The sequence below is a fragment of the Odocoileus virginianus genome, chromosome 2, assembly GCF_023699985.2.
Source record: "Odocoileus virginianus isolate 20LAN1187 ecotype Illinois chromosome 2, Ovbor_1.2, whole genome shotgun sequence".
Lineage (NCBI taxonomy): Eukaryota > Metazoa > Chordata > Mammalia > Artiodactyla > Cervidae > Odocoileus > Odocoileus virginianus.
Genome location: NC_069675.1, coordinates 96,159,556 through 96,175,787, shown reverse-complemented (window position 1 = coordinate 96,175,787; position 16,232 = coordinate 96,159,556). Strand labels below are relative to the sequence as shown.

Below are 16,232 nucleotides of genomic sequence, written 5' to 3'. Positions count from 1 at the left end.
CTCAAGTCCCAAAGGAGAAGGAAATGGCAACCCACTCCAGTATTCTTGCCTGAATTCAATGGACAGAGGAGCCTGGGGGGCTACGGTGCCTGAGGTCACACAGAGTGGGACGTGACAGAGTGACTGACACACACAAGGAGATTCTAATGCACAGCGACAGCTAAAAACCGCTTGGTGAGTATAGTCTGAAGTCAGGCAGGTTGATTCCTCCAGTTCCATTCTTCTTTCTCAAGATTACTTTGGCTATTCGAGGTTTTTTGTATTTCCATACAAATTGTGAAATTATTTGTTCTAGTTCTGTGAAAAATACCATTGGTAGCTTGATAGGGATTGCATTGAATCTATAGATTGCTTTGGGTACTATAGCCATTTTGACAATATTAATTCTTCCAATCCATGAACACAGTATATTTTTCCATCTGTTTGTGTCCTCTTTGATTTCTTTCATCAGTGTTTTATAGTTTTCTATGTATAGGTCTTTTGTTTCTTTAGGTAGATATACTCCTAAGTATTTTATTCTTTTTGTTGCAATGGTGAATGGTATTGTTTCCTTAATTTCTCTTTCTGTTTTCTCATTGTTAGTGTATAGGAATGCAAGGGATTTCTGTGTGTTAATTTTATATCCTGCAACTTTACTATATTCGTTGATAAGCTCTAGTAATTTTCTGGTACAGTCTGTAGGGTTTTCTATGTAGAGGATCATGTCATATGCAAACAGCGAGAGTTTCACTTCTTCTTTTCCTATCTGGATTCCTTTTACTTCTTTTTCTGCTCTGATTGCTGTGGCCAAAACTTCCAAAACTATGTTGAATAGTAGTGGTGAGAGTGGGCACCCTTGTCTTGTGAGAACCCCTCTGGAGGCCGGGGTGGGGCCATTCCTCATGAGGTGCAGGGCAGTGAAGGAGCCGAGGGCAGTGGGTGCTGTGCAACCCGGCCCTGCAGTTACCTAGTTAGGATCTGCCACACAGTGAGCCTGGTGAGATGGTTCGCAGCAACATAAATACGTATATCCCTTAAGCATGTTAAAAATGCTCAACCTCACTCAGAGGAGAGCTACTAATAAAACCCATAGTAAATCCAAGATACTATACTTCCTACTGAAAAGTCCCCAAACTTAATAACACAGGCTCTCAGCTAGGCTCTGGGGATATAATTACCCTTGTGCGATACTAGTGAAGAGAGTGTAGCTATCAACATAGTATCCACCTTAATATTTACTACCTACTACTATCTATTGATACTAAGTAATACCTTGTTATAGAAATTAATTAAACTGATTCTAAAATGTATCTAGAAATGTATCTAAAAGGTACCTGGAACAAGAAGAGCCAAGGCAATCCTGAAGACCAAAACAAGTCTTAACTCTGTGCTACCTTGCTTCAGTCCCGTCCTACTCTTTGCCACCCCATGGACTGTAGTCCCCCAGGTTCCTCTGTCCATGGGATTCTCCAGGCAAGAAGTGGGTCGCCATTTCCTTCTCCTTACTCTACTGGTTATTAAGACTTACTTTAAAGCTACAGTGTTTAAGACTACATGACACTGGTGCAAGGACAGACAAATAGAACAAGTAAGGGAATCCCACACAGACCTAAACACACGTGGACACCTGATTTATGCAGCAGCATATGTTCTTTTCAATTAAAGAACTAGTTAAATATGGGGGAAAAACAAACAACCATTGCCTCTACATTGAAAAAATCTATTTCAAGTGAACTGTAGGTCTAAATATGAAAGATAATAGAATAAAACTTCTCCATGACCTTGGGGTCGACAAATATTTCTTGTATAGGACCAAAAAAAGCACTAATCATAAAGACTGTTAAATTGAACATTAAAATTAAGAACTTTGGTTCATTAAAGATACCATTAAGAGAATAAAAGAAAAAAAAAGGCAAGCCACAAAGTATGAGAAGATACTTGCAATAAATGCATTAAAAAAGAGATTGAGAATATATAAACAACTCCTATAAATCAATAAGAAACACATATATGTATATGTGCATATACGCATGATATCCAAATAGCCAATAAACATATGATCATGAGTTACAAAAAAAGTTCAAATTAAAACCAAAATGAGACACTACTGCAGAGTCCCATGAAAAGTGAACATTTAAAACACTGACAGTATCAAGGTTTGACAAGACTGTAAAGAAATTGTTAGCCTCCTCTACTGCTGATGAGAACTACACTGATGCAATGTCTGGAAAGTTCTTTGACGGGGAACATGCCTATACCGTGTAAACAAGCGATTCCACTTCTAGGTATATAATAAGAATGTTTGTAGAAACATTATTTGTAAGTAGCTAAAACTGAAAATAATCTGCATGGCCATCAATAATAGCATGTGTAAATAAATTTTTGAACATTTATAGACCAGAATACTAATTAACAATGAAAATGAACAAACTACCAATACCTGCAACAACATGGATGAATCTTACAAAAATAATGTGGAATGAAAGAAGCCACCAAAGCACAGAAATCTACATAGATACATACTGCTCGGGTTGAAAAATATGCAGACCTGAGCTTCTGCTTCTGGCCATAATGCACTATCAGATATCCTTTCATCCTACGCAAATGTAAAACTGAACAAAATAAATGAGACAACTGTTTTCAGGCATAAGACAGCAGGCAAGACAGGGCTCTGACCCTCAGAGCAGAGGAAAACAGCAGGGAAGTGCCAGCTTCCTGCACAGGGCACTCTCCCAACCACAACCACGGTGCAGGGAGACACTACCCACGCTGACAGCAGCAGTCCGTGTGAAAGGACAAGATTGGGCTCCCGACTGCTGAGGGAGCAGGAGCTGCAGGGCAGGACATCCGAGGGGTGGAGGCTGTGGCAAGTGCAAAGCGTAAGACAGCAACAGGGGGCTGACACACGCAAGGCGAGAGTCCATAAGGCTCAACAGACAGCATCGGCTGCGAGGGTGAGACGTGAACAGAGGTACAAAGGCCTCATGGTGCCCGCAAACGGGCACCCGCAGCCAGTCCAGGGTGGAGAGACCTTGCTAGACACGTCTTTCATTAGCTGAGATCCCAGAAAAGTCAAGCATTAGTATCAAGAATGTCCTCCACAGTAAGGGCCATGCCTCTGGACTAAGGATAAATCCAAAAGCAGACTCACGCTAACAAAATACAAACAACTTACCGGGTCAAAAGAACATGTCAGGAACTTAACGGCCTGTCAGAGCAAAATGAAAGCCTCTCTAAAGTAAGACAAGGCTGAAAATCCCTACAGTGTAACATCCACATGTCTGACATATAATCAAAAATAATTAAACACGCAAAGAAGCAGGAAAATGTGACTCCTAAGGCAAGGAAAAAGCAATCAATCAAAATAGACCCCAAGATGACCCACACTGGGCTTCCCCTGTGGCTCAGCTGGCAAAGAATCAGCCTGCAGTGCAGGAGACCTGGGTGGGGAAGATCCCCTGGAGAAGGGAAAGGCTATCCCACTCCAGTTTTCTGGCCTGAAGAGTTCCACAGACTATACAGTCCCTGGGGTCGCAAAGAGTTGGACATGACTGAGCGACTTTCACTTTTCACTTTCACTTGACCCAGATATTTGAATTAACAGACAGGTCTCTACCTTCAAGGATTTGGAGAAAAAGGTGGACCTAATGAGTGAAAAGATGGTGAATCTCAATAGAAAAATGCAAACTATAAAAAATAACCAAATGGAAATTTCAGAATTTAAACTGATTATATCTGACATGAAAATTTTAAAGAAACTGAAGATTACAAACCGCAGAGAGTTAGTGAACTTGAAGATAGATCAATAGAAAGTGTCTCAACTGAAAAATAGGAAGAAAAAAAAAGTCTGGTGACTTTTATCAGAGTTTCAAACTATATAACATGAAAACTAACAGAATATCTATAGCTATGTTTTCATTCTAAATTCTAAATTGCTCAAGTATGCCTTTTCTTTTTCATCAATCTCACTAGATGTTTGCGTATTTTACAAATGCCTTTCAAAGTCAGCTTTTGGTATATTTATCTATTTATTTACTTATTTGGCTGTGCTGGGTCTTTGCTGTTGCAAGTGGGCTTTCACTGGTTGTGGTAAGCAGGGACCACTCTTCACTGGGGTGCACGGACTCTAGGCAAGGTGATGCATGGGCTTCGTTGCCCCATGGCATCTTCCGGGACCAGGGGTCAATCCTGAGTCACCTGTGTTGGCAGGCAGACTCTCAACCACTGGACCACCAGGGCAGTCCCAGCTTGTGGTATTTTTGATCATTTCCATCTCTCAGTTTGTGTTTTCATTCTTGCCACTCTTCATCTTCTGTGTACTGTGGGATTACTCTGCTTTCCTAGCTTCTTTAATTAAATGCTTAGTTACCCCCTTCTCCCCCACCATCTTTGTTTTCCAATAAAAACTTTTAAAGCTAAAAAAAAATTTAAAGATAGAATTAAAAGCAAAAAAACCCCCAAATCTATCATTATAGCTGTGATTTTTAACATCTGAGGCTCGGCAACAAAACACACCAAAAAAGAAACTGAGCAAAAGTACAGATAAAATAAGTATACAAAAAATCAGTAAGGCCGTAGAAGATTTTAAACAACACTGTCAACCAACTTGATCTAATTCACATTTACAGAAAATTACAACCAAAAACTGCAGAACACATATCCTTTGCAAGTACAAATGGAACATTCAGTAAGACAGGTCAAAGGCTGGGTCATAAAATTAATCTCAGTAAATGTCAAAAGACTGAAATTTTATAGAGGATGTTCTCTGACAACATAGAATTAAGTTTGAAATCGGTAAGATATCTGCTGTTGCTGCTGCTAAGTCACTTCAGTCGTGTCCGACTCTATGTGACCCCATAGACGGCAGCCCACCAGGCTCCGCCGTCCCTGGGATTCTCCAGGCAAGAACAATGGAGTGGGTTGCCATCTCCTTCTCCAGGTAAGATATCTAGACTCTCCCAAATATCTGGGAATTAAACACTTTAAAAACAACACATCAAAACCTGCCTTTAAGAAGGAGGGGAGAGTCAGAGTTCTGAAAGGCAGATGGGTTTGGAACACACAGAAGAATGACGTCCGGGGCACGACCGCCACACCGAAGTCGGACACGGGAGGCCCGCAGGGAGCGCTTCCTCCTGCTGCAGCTCGTCTTCTAAGTAGCAGTCTTAATCTTTTTAGCCCATAGACTCCGATAATATGCCTGACATACTCCTCTGGGTATAATTCCCAACTCAATCATGTTAACTCATCCTTTTCCCTCCCACTCATTAAATGCATCTCTTTGCAACACACTTCACAACACACCAGTGGTTATCACATGGAGATCTGTAGCACAGGCCAAGCCCCTAACCAACACAAAGTGATTTCGTCTTTCTCCAATTTCTATTATTTTCTTTGCTAGGTTGCTTCATTTAAGTAAGGTAAAAACTCTTTCGGTTAAATCATCTTTGATCATCCTCTGTTACTAATCCCATTTTTCTGTTTTCTGAATTCTCTGTTTTCTTCTATATTAGTAGCATATTTCTTAAAAGGGGGAACAAAGGGCTTCCCTGGGGGCTGGGTGGTAAAGAATCCACTTGCCAGAGCAGGGCGCATGGGTTTGATACCTGTTCCGGGAAGATCCCACGTGCCGCAGAGCAACTAAACTCATGTGCTCCAGAGCCCTGGAGCTGCAACTGCTAAAACCCGAGTCGAGAGCTCCACAAACCACCGCAAGGGGAAGTTCGTGCGCTGCAACTGGGAGCAGCCCTCACCTGCTGCAACTAAAGCCAGGTGAGGCTTTAATGGGAAAGCCAGCATGTAGCAACGAAGACCCAGTGCAGCCAAAAATAATTCAGCCAAAATAAATGGGTAAATAAAATTTTTACAAAACTTACTTGTAATGCCAAAAATAAGTTTTCTTTTAAAAAAAATGAGGAATAAGATTTTATGAAAAACAAGAAAGCCACACAAAATGTATTAGACTATGAAAAATAACAGGATGCCTTAAAAAATGTACATACAATTTTGCATTATCTTAGCTCATGTATCACAACCCCAATCCCTAATATAAAGTACATGGATATAATCTTTCCAAACAACCTCTTTTTAAAGACCTGATTGAACTTCAATACCTATAAGACTCAACAGCTGTACTTTTTCCCACCTCCTAAGCTGTATGGTTGCACAGTATAATTTAATAATAGCAAGAACTATATTATTGCTCTATCAAGTTCCTATTTGATTACCTCAAATAAAGTTTTATTTGAAAACAGTAAAATAGTTTTAAACTGAGAGTAAATAATTTCTTACAATCATTTTTATGTACAAATTAAATAATACCCTGAAAGACACAGAATGTACTACCTTAAAATTAGAAAATCTAGAAATAATTTAGAGAAAAAAAATCTTCAATTTTTAAAAGTACTAACTAGAAAAGCATTACAAAGTTTTACAAACTGAAATGACTTTATATTAAAAACATTTACTACCAAGAAAAATAGGAAAACTTGTGTGCAATTTTTTTTTTTTAACTCCACAACTTTCTGATTTAGGGAGGAAAAACCTAGAGAAATGGGATTTAGAACTTAAACATGAGTTAAAATCATTCTCTTGTAAAAATTTGAATATCACCACCCTGACCCCCACAAAAGGAAAAAAAAAGATTCAAACTAACCCTACACAAAGGCGTCAAGTCTTAACTTCATAAACTACCGAAAGGCACCTTGCTTACGTGAAAGACACACACGGAGGTCCTCCCTTGGGGATGTCATCCACTCTCACAGCTTTAAATACCATCCAGGACCCGGTGACCCTCGGGTTCTCTCTCCAGGCTGGACTGCTTCCCTGGATTCAAGACTGGAGAGCCCTCAGCATGCACACATGTCTGACACACCCATGTATAGGCACCTCAAATGCAGCAAGGGCAAGAAGCAGCTCCAGGTGCCACTTCCTCACACCTCATCCTCTGGTTCACATTTCAGTAAAAGGCAACTCCATTTTTCCAGTCCCTCAGTCCCCGGACCCTTGCCTTCTCTCACATGGCACATCTAAGAACAAATCTAGTCAGGAGTGCCTTCAGATATTCACAGAATCTGACCCCTTGACCGCCACCACCACCCCGGGCCGAGCCATCACCATCCTCACCCAGACTACTGCCATCAACGGCCAAGTGGAATCCCTCCTGCCTCCTCAGCTCCCCTTCAGGACGAAGCAGTCAGAAAGACTTCATCACAGCATAAATCAGGTCATGTTCCTCCTCTCTCAAAATCCTCCCAAGACCACACGAGGAGAAGTCAAAATCCTGAAATGGACAACAAGGCCACTTTCTTCTCCAGCCAACCTCCCCTGCTCCCTCATTTCATCTCCTGCAACTTTCCTCTGCTCTCTCTGCTCCAGGTACTCTGGGCTTCTCGAACCTGCTAAGCAAGCTCTACCTAGGGCCCCCCATGCGCCGTGATTCCCCTCCCGCCTGAAAGCCATTACCCTAACCCTAACCCTAACCCTAACCTTCCTCCTCAGGTCTTTATTCAGACCCCGCCTTCTCAAAGAGCCTCTCTGGTCACCCTAACTAATGTCACCCCTTAACATTCCCTGTCCCCTTTTCTACGTATTCTTCTCCTCAGCAACTCTATGTTTTAGTTGTTGTTGGTGTTGAGCTCCTTATTGCAAAAATTCAGGCTTAAATTGAAGAAAGTAGGGAAAACCACTAGACCATTCAGGTATGACCTAAATCAAACCCCTTATGAGTATGTGGTGGAGATGACGAATAGATTCAAGGGATTAGATCTGGTAGACAGAGTGCCTGAAGAAATACAGACAGAGGTTCATAACGTTGTACAGGAGGCAGTGACCAAAACCATCCCAAAGAAAAAGAAATGCAAGGAGGCAAAATGGCTGTCTGAGGAGACCTTACAAATAGCTGAGGAAAGAAGAAAAGTGAAAGGTAAAGGAGGAAGGGAAAGATACACTCAACTGCATGCAGAGTTCCAGAGAACAGCAAGGAGAGACAAGAAAGCCTTCTTAAATGAACAATGTAAAGAAATAGAGGAAAACAATAGAATGGGAAAGACTAGAGATCTCCTCAAGAAAACTGAAGATACAAGGGAACTTTTCACACAAAGATGGGCACAATAAAGGACAGAAATGGCAAGGAACTAACAGAAGCAGAAGAGATTAAGAGGTGGCAAGAATACACAGAACTATACAAAAAAGGTCTTAATGATCCAGATAACCACAATGGTGTAATCACTCACCTAGAGCCAGACATCCTGGAGTGTGAATTCAAGTGGACCTTAGGAAGCATTACTGTGAACAAAATTAGTCAAGGTGATGGAATTCCAGCTGAGCTATTTCAAATGCTAAAAGAAGATGCTGTTAAAGTGCTGCACTCAATATGCTAACAAATTTGGAAAGCTCAGCAATGGCCACAGAACTGGAAAGGGTCAGTTTTCATTCCAATCCCAAAGAAAGGCAATGCCAAAGAATGTTCAAACTATCATACAATTGTGCTCATCTCACATGCTAGCAAGGTAATGCTCAAAATCCTTCAAGCTAGGCTCCAGCAGTATGTGGACCAAGAACTTACAGATGTACATGCTGAATTTAGAAAAGGCAGAGGAACCAGAGATCAAATTGCCAACATCCACAGGATCACAGAAAAAGCAAGGGAATTCCAGAAAAACATCTACTTCTACTTCATTGACTATGCTAAAGCCTTTGACTATTTGGATCACAACAAACAATGGAAAATTCTTAGAGATGAAAAAAACAACAACGAAAAATTCTTAGAGATGGGAACACCAGACCACGTGAGCTGCTGTCTGAGAAACCTGTATGCAGGTCAATAAGCAACAGTTAGAACTAGCATAGAACAAAGGACTGGTTCAAAATTGGGAAAGGATTTTGTTGTATATTGTCACTCTGCTTATTTAGGTTATATGCAGAGTACATCCTGTGAAATGCTAGGCTGGATGAATCACAAGCTGGAATCAAGATTGCCAAGCGAAGTATCAACAACCTCAGATATGCAAATAAAACCACTCTAATAACAGAAAGTGATGAGGAACTAAAGAGCCTCTTGATGAGGGTGGAAAAGGAGAGTGAAAAAGCTGGCTTCAAACTCAACATTAAAAAATCAAAAATCATGGCATCTGTTCCCATTACTTCATGACAAATAGATGGGGAAAAAGTGGAAACAGTGGCAGATTTTATTTTCTTGGGCTCCAAAATCATGATTGCAGCCATGAAATGAAAAGACACTTACTCCTTGGAAGAAAAGCTATGACCAACTTAGAGAGCATATTAAAGCAGAGACATCACTTGGTCAACAAGGGTCCGTATAGTCAAAACTATGGTTTTTCCAGTAGTCATGTATGGATGTGAAAGTTGGACTAGAAAGAAGTCTGAATGCCAAAAAATTGAAGTTTTTGAATTGTGGTGCTGGAGAAGACTCTTGAGAGTCCTTTGCACTGCAAAGAGATCAAACTAGTCAATCCTAAAGGAAATTAACCCTAAATATTCATTGGAAGGACTGATGCTAAAACTGAAGCTCCAATACTTTGGCCACCTGATGTGAAGAGCTGAGTCACTGGAAAAAACCCTAATGCTGGCAAAGATTGAGGGCAGGAAGAAAAGGAGGTGACAGAGGATGAGATGGTTGGATTGCATCACTGACTCAATGGACATGAGTTTGAGCAAGTTCCAGGAGATGGTAAAAGGCAGGGAAGCCTGCTATGCTGTAGTCCATGGGGTCACAAACAGTCAAACACCATTTAGCAACTGAACAATGAACAACAACTCCACCAACTAGAATGTAAGTTTGAGGAGGGCAGGGAGGTGCCTTTACCCACTAATGTATCACCAATGACTAAAACACTTCCTGGTACATAGTGTGAGCTCAATAAATATTTGCTGAGAAAAGGACACACTAAGGCAAACAAGTTTACTAGGGAATGCTTTCAATTCTGTTTTGCCAACTTTCACAAAAGTGAATTTTCTTAATTGAGACACTGAAATTTGAAAGGAACAGAAGGTCCATGAACTAATACTATGGTTTCCTTCCCCCCGTTGCCTGTACCTGTGACCAGCCCTTTGACCCTGAATGATCCTAGCAAAAAGTTGCCATCTGCCCATTCAGGTTCATCACCACCACCAGACCACACAACATTATTCTTAGCTTCCAGATTCATGTCTGGTCCAACACTGTATGTTACGGCTGCAAGGTTTTAATCCAAACTATATGGATATTAACCAACTCTAGAAAGATCAGCCTGTGAGAGATCAAGAACCATTTGCTCCCCTAGGAAAAGTATGTCCAAAGTCCAAAGAAATTCACTTGTCTTCAGTTAAAACATGACCTAGGCAATTGTTTTCAATAAGCAATATTTATCACAAAGAACAGACTATTTGGCTGAGATACCATCAATTTGTTTTTTAAACCCTCCTAATTTGGGTATTGGGCTTCCCTGGTGGCTCAGAGGTTAAAGCATCTGCCTGGAATGAGGGAGACCCTGGTTCGATCCCTGAGTTGGGAAGATCTCCTGGAGAAGGAAATGGCAACCCACTCCAGTACTCTTGCCTGGAGAATCCCATGGAGGGAGGAGCCTGGTAGGCTACAGTCCATGGGGTCACAAAGAGTCGGACATGACTGAGCGACTTCACTTTCACTTTCACTTTGGGTATTACAAAATAGAACAAATTTGTTGTAAAAAGCCTGAAACATCACAAATGCAAAGTAAAAAGTACAAGTTTTCTATTCCACCTAAATCCCAATTCCCTAGAGATTAACAATTATATCAGTCTAAACGCGTCTATACTTTTTTCTGTACATGTGCAAATAAATAGTTTTTCTTTTACAAAAATGGGGCCACACCATGTAGACTGATCCCCAAATTGCTTTTTTCCACTTACCATTACACGGACAGCTTTCCGTGTTGGCACTTACAGTATGTTGGCAATAAACATCCTTATACGATTTCCTATTTCTTTTTGTTTGCTCACTCCCTGATATGACTTCTTGATAGACTTTCTATTAGTCAGTTCAGTTCAGTTCAGTCGCTCAGTCGTGTCCGATTCTTTGCGACCCCATGAATCGCAGCAGGCCAGGCCTCCCTGTCCATCACCAACTCCCAGAGTTTACTCAAACTCATGTCCATTGAGTTGGTGATGCCATCCAGTCATCTCATCCTCTGTCATCCCCTTCTCCTCCTGCCCCCAATCCCTCCCAGCATCAGGGTCTTTTCCAATGAGTCAACTCTTCGCACGAAGTGGCCAAAGTACTGGAGTTTCAGCTTCAGCATCAGTCCTTCCAATGAACACCCAGGACTGATCTCCTTTAGAATGGACTGGTTGGATCTCTTTGCAGTGCAAGGGACTCTCAAGAGTCTTCTCCAACACCAGAGTTCAAAAGCATCAATTTTTTTGGTGGTCAGCTTTCTTCACAGTCCAACTCTTATATCCATACATTATACAGAATCCCAGAGTGCTTTTATTTATATAGATTATCTCATCAATATTTACTATAGTATAAATTTAAACTGAAAATTTTAAATTATTCATTTGTTCACCTAAAAATAAACATTTTTATTTTCACCAGGAAATAGCTTGTTTTCCCCCATTTATAGATAACTGTAGATACTGTTCTTTGAAGCTACATCAAACTCGTAAGTGGTAGTTTCCTAAAGGCTAGTTTTGAAATAGAATCTAAAACTCTGATTAATATCTGTATTCTGTTATATTAAAATTCAATGGTCCATCTTGCCCCCTGAATGAATCTTTTTTACCTGTGCTTGATTTTATAATATCATGTGCTGTCATTTACAAAATATCAGTTCACTGAATCATGTATGTCTTCCAAATAAGTATTCCATTATAAGATATCAAAATAGTGTGTTTATTACCACCAATCTCTACTTCACAGGAGCAGATACAAGTTTTCCAAAACCCTAATTTCTGCTGGAAAGCAAAGATGTTTTCATTGACAACAGACACTACCAGCTGTTTTCCTTGAAATACTTAATAAATTTTTAAATTCTGAATAACCACAGTTTGTCAGTAAAAATGGTAGGCTATGAAAAAAGCAGCAAGTTCAGCTCGAACTAACCATTACCCAAAGCTCTTCCTAGAGACAAACAGCATACAGAAAGAAGTATTTTCCAGTTCCTTCACAGATTACAAAGATATATACGTAACAGTTGAGAGTTGATAAAACTAATAATTTTTGCTGTTTCATCAGGAACATTCTTAAGTGAAAAACAAAAAATATATATATTTATTTAATTTTACTATTTTACTACATGTGCATGGCATGAAGAACACAATGGCTACTATGGTCAGTTGCCACAATCTTGATTCATGCTTAGAAGCCTGCATTACTTTTGCACCATTACTGAAAAGATTGCAAATAACATCTTGTGTGAGTGCATGCTAAGGTCACCTCAGTCATATCCAACTCTTTGTGACCCCATGGACTGTAGCCCTCCAGGCTCCTCTGTCCATGGGATTTTCCAGGCAAGAATACTTGAGTGGGTTGCCATTCCCTTCTCCAGGGGACCTTCCTGACCCAGGGATGGAACCCTCGACTCCTACACTGCAGGTGCACTCTTTATTGATGAGCCACCGGGGAAGCCCACCATCTTAGTATTGTGTCAACATGAAAAGTTTCCCCCTCTGGTCCCCCTGAAGGGGTGAAAGGCACACCAAGGTCACTACACTGTCCCATGCTAGGACAGCTTCCTAGAAGCGAGATTACTGGGTCACTGCTATGTACATTTTAATTCAGATATGTTTGGCCAAAGCTCTCCAAAAAGCCTGTACCAATTTTCACTGGGGGTGGCAGAGGATGAGATGGTTGGATGGCATCACTGGTTCAGTGGACATGAATATGAACAAACTCCGGGAGGTAGTGAAGCACAGGGAAGCCTTGCAAGATGCAGTCTATGGAGTTGCAGAAAGTTGGACATGGCTCAGAGACTGAACAATTTTCACTACCTAAGGTTGCATGATCATCACCAGTTGAAATGCAAATAATTCACTTACAAATCTTGACTGTGGGAAGTGTCATAATACATTACTCTATTTACCTGTCTAAACCCAACGCTAAAATACAACTCATGTTTCATGGCAAGAGTAAAATCCAACGGGTTTCAAGACAAAAGTAAAATCCAAGTACCCAGATTATTTAGAAAATCAAACTTCAATTGTCAAATACAAGTTCACTGAATAGAGAAGTTTGTTTATTGTAGTCACAGATTGTTAAGGGTATTTGTGATTGAATTTCAAAGTATATGCTACTTGCACACGTCTTCCATTTGCTTACAGAGGGTGGGTGAGCTCGACAGATATTTTAATAAGTACAAGGTCTGAAAAATGTCAGGCTGTGACAGTACAAACAGGACTAATTAATTGGTGCGTGGCACAGACATCAGTCTATGCTGACTCTTAGCTTTAAAACTTCATGCAGAATTACTGGACGTGACCAGTATAATATGTACTGTCAGCACTCAAATGCCAGTGGTGTTCATAAAAATGTCAAAGACAACCTTTTTTGCCCCAAGTGTCATGTGAAACAAAGAGAGGAGGAGGAAAAAGCTCCATTCTGAGGAAAGGACTACTCCCTGTCTCAGGTGAAACCACTGAAAGCTGGGGATCCTCAGTTCACAAGGAATGTGGCCTCCCCTCAACTGTTTCCACATAGTTCCAAAGTGAGGATTTTCAAGCTCTACTTATGACTGAAAAGATCAAGGTTATTAGTGTCAACTAGGGCCTGTGGGGGCCTCTGGGGGTGCACAAACCCCTTTGAGGATAAGATTGAAAGTGTCAACTAGGGCCTGTGGGGGCCTCTGGGGGTGCACAAACCCCTTTGAGGATAAGATTGAAAGTGTCAACTAGGGCCTGTGGGGGCACTCTGGGGGGTGCACAAACCCCATTGAGGATAAGATTGAAAGCTCCCCACAGGTAAAGCAGTGAAGGATCCATGTACCTCAGAGGAAGGAAGAGCCCAGGCCAGGCCGGAGGTCAGAGCAGAATCATGGACTATGGATCCTGAGAAATCACTTAAGCCCAACCTCCTCAGGAAGCCAGAATAGTAAAATGGCTTGTCCAAGGTCAACAGTGAGTTAGAAAGGGAATCAGGCAAGAAATAAGCAGTAAGACTTTGAATAAAGCCATCCGATGTCACCAAGTAACTTTTTCTTATACAAAGAAAGTTCCACTCGAGAGTAAAAGATAACTACAGGAATTGAAGTTTTAAATAGAACTGGAAGGAACCTACACAAGCCCTGTGGTTCAAAAGTTCCTTAGGCATGACAAAAAGGAAAACAGGACCAGAAATCTTGAAGAGCACTCACCATGTTCCACAAAAACATTGCAGTGTGGACCGCCGTGCCTCGATGATTCCTTCTTGCCTGCTCCTTTGATAAAGTGCAGGGCAGGCAGACTTGGCCTCCTTTGGTCCCCAAGAACTTTTCCAGGCTGCTGCCCCATAAAGCAAGGATAGGCACCCCTTTCCAGAAGAGGGTTCAAGGTCTTTCAGAATGATCAGTGAGCTGAGAAGGAAATGGTCTTTACGTGGGATTTCACATTCACCGCATCTCCACCAGTCAGTAACTGAGGTCAATCACAATACAACTTCCACAAAAAAAGGAAGCGAAGATTTTAGGTTGACGTGTGCAAACAGGAGTTCCGATTATATTCGCAGTTAATCAATTCGAAATAATGTAACTGCAGTGCGACCCCAAAGTTCCTGGATTTCAAGTGTCTTTTACTGGCTAAGTTTCCTCCCTCTCATGGAGAAAAACTTAAAGAGAAATATTCACAGGGGATGCTGTACAACGGTCAGTGAGGCTAAAGTCGTGTCGATTTCCACACATCGAGGAAACGTGGATCGGTCTTTGAATGCTCCTCCAGAACTTTTCCTGGGGAAGTCACCCACCCTCTATCTTGGTGTCTCCATCTTCCAACAAATTTCCTGCCACACTAGCTGCCGCTCCTGCTTTTTCTCTACCCTGCTCTCCGGAAAAGGACACGGGTCACCCCGACTTCAGCGAGAGCTGGCCCTCTGACGAAAAGGAATGCATGGCCAGCAACTTTTTAAGTCCGCTTTTTAAAAGGCCTGTGAAACCAGTCCAGGCTTTTCCTCTGCATTAAAGTTTCTGGCTGGGCTGAGGCTGAGGGGGCCGTAGGTGACATTGGAAGAAGTCAGGGCATTACAAGCTCACGGGAGCAACGTGGGGGGGAAGGGGAGGCCACTTGACAGCAGGGAGGGGATTTGAATGAGGGGGGCGCTCCGAGGGCAAACTTGAGGCCGGGAATCGGAGTTAAGGGGCGGCTTGGGGGTAAAGAGGGAGGCTGCCGGGGCGGGGGGAGGGGGCACGGGCGGCTTACTCCGGGGGGCGATGCTCCTCCAAGCCTCAGGAAACGGGGTGTCCCCAGGTCTGGGGAAAGAGACCACAACCCCAGGGTCCCAGAGCCGGGAAGGAGCTGATAAGGGACGATGGGCTCTCGCGGCCCCGAAGGCGGGTGGCGGACAGAACGGGGAGGAGGCCTGGCCGCCTCAGCTGCCCGGAGCCTGTGGGGGGGGGGGTCTCTGTCCGAGACACCCCCCTCCCCCGGGCCCGGACGTGGTTGCGGCCGCCGCCGCCAGGCAGTCACATCCCCCGGGCTCCGTCGGAAGACCCGGCCTCCCCGCGCAGGTAGGGGCCGTGGACAACGCAAGGCGGGCTCCTCCGCTGCAGGACCCAGGAACCGGTTCCGGCTCCGGCGCTGCTCAGGGACGGTCACCGGACCCCCGCGGCCGCCATGATGGATTACTAGCCGCTCCACAACGAGGCCAGTCCCCGCCCCCGGGCCCGCCCCCCGATGACGTCCGCTGCGCGCCTCGCGCGGGGACCGGGACCCTTCCGACACCGCTTTCGGAGACGCTCCGGCGTCCTTCGGCTCTGGTCCCCCTGCCCTCCAGGGCCCGGCCCCGCACGACCTGTTAAATGTGGCTTTCCCGAGGGGCAAGGTGAGTGGTAAGGAAGCTCCCGCCTCCCCTGCACTCCCATTGGTCCCTGAGAATCCGGGTCAGCTCCCTCTCCTGCATCCCATTAGCCGACTGGGACAGCAGGGGCTAGAGCTCCCAGCCAACCACTTTCGGCGTAGCCCGCGGGGCAGGCCGGGAGTTGTGGTCCTGCGGCGCCCCCGCCCCTCTCCGATCTCGCCTGGCCCTCTGCTCTAGGCTCCTGAGCGTCGGTCCCGCCCTCCTGGGAGCCGGTGGACTCTAGCCGGCCTCG

At 43.3% G+C, this 16,232-nt stretch overlaps 2 protein-coding genes across 2 annotated transcripts in view; both read right to left on the bottom strand.

Annotated features, from left to right (window-relative positions):
- ABL1 (ABL proto-oncogene 1, non-receptor tyrosine kinase) overlaps window positions 1–15,041 on the bottom strand; it is a 137,081-nt gene extending 122,040 nt beyond the window's left edge. Inside the window, exon 1 of the mRNA XM_020875587.2 lies at window positions 14,307–15,041. Coding sequence (XP_020731246.1) covers window positions 14,307–14,442 — 136 coding nt within the window. The 5' untranslated portion in view covers window positions 14,443–15,041. The remainder of the gene's footprint in view (window positions 1–14,306) is intronic.
- Window positions 14,612–16,043, bottom strand: LOC139030878 (uncharacterized). Its single transcript, XM_070454710.1, has one exon. It carries the CDS (start codon window positions 15,145–15,147, stop codon window positions 15,049–15,051), a length of 99 nt encoding a protein of 32 aa, XP_070310811.1. The 5' UTR covers window positions 15,148–16,043; the 3' UTR covers window positions 14,612–15,048.
- Window positions 16,044–16,232: the final 189 nt, after the last annotated feature.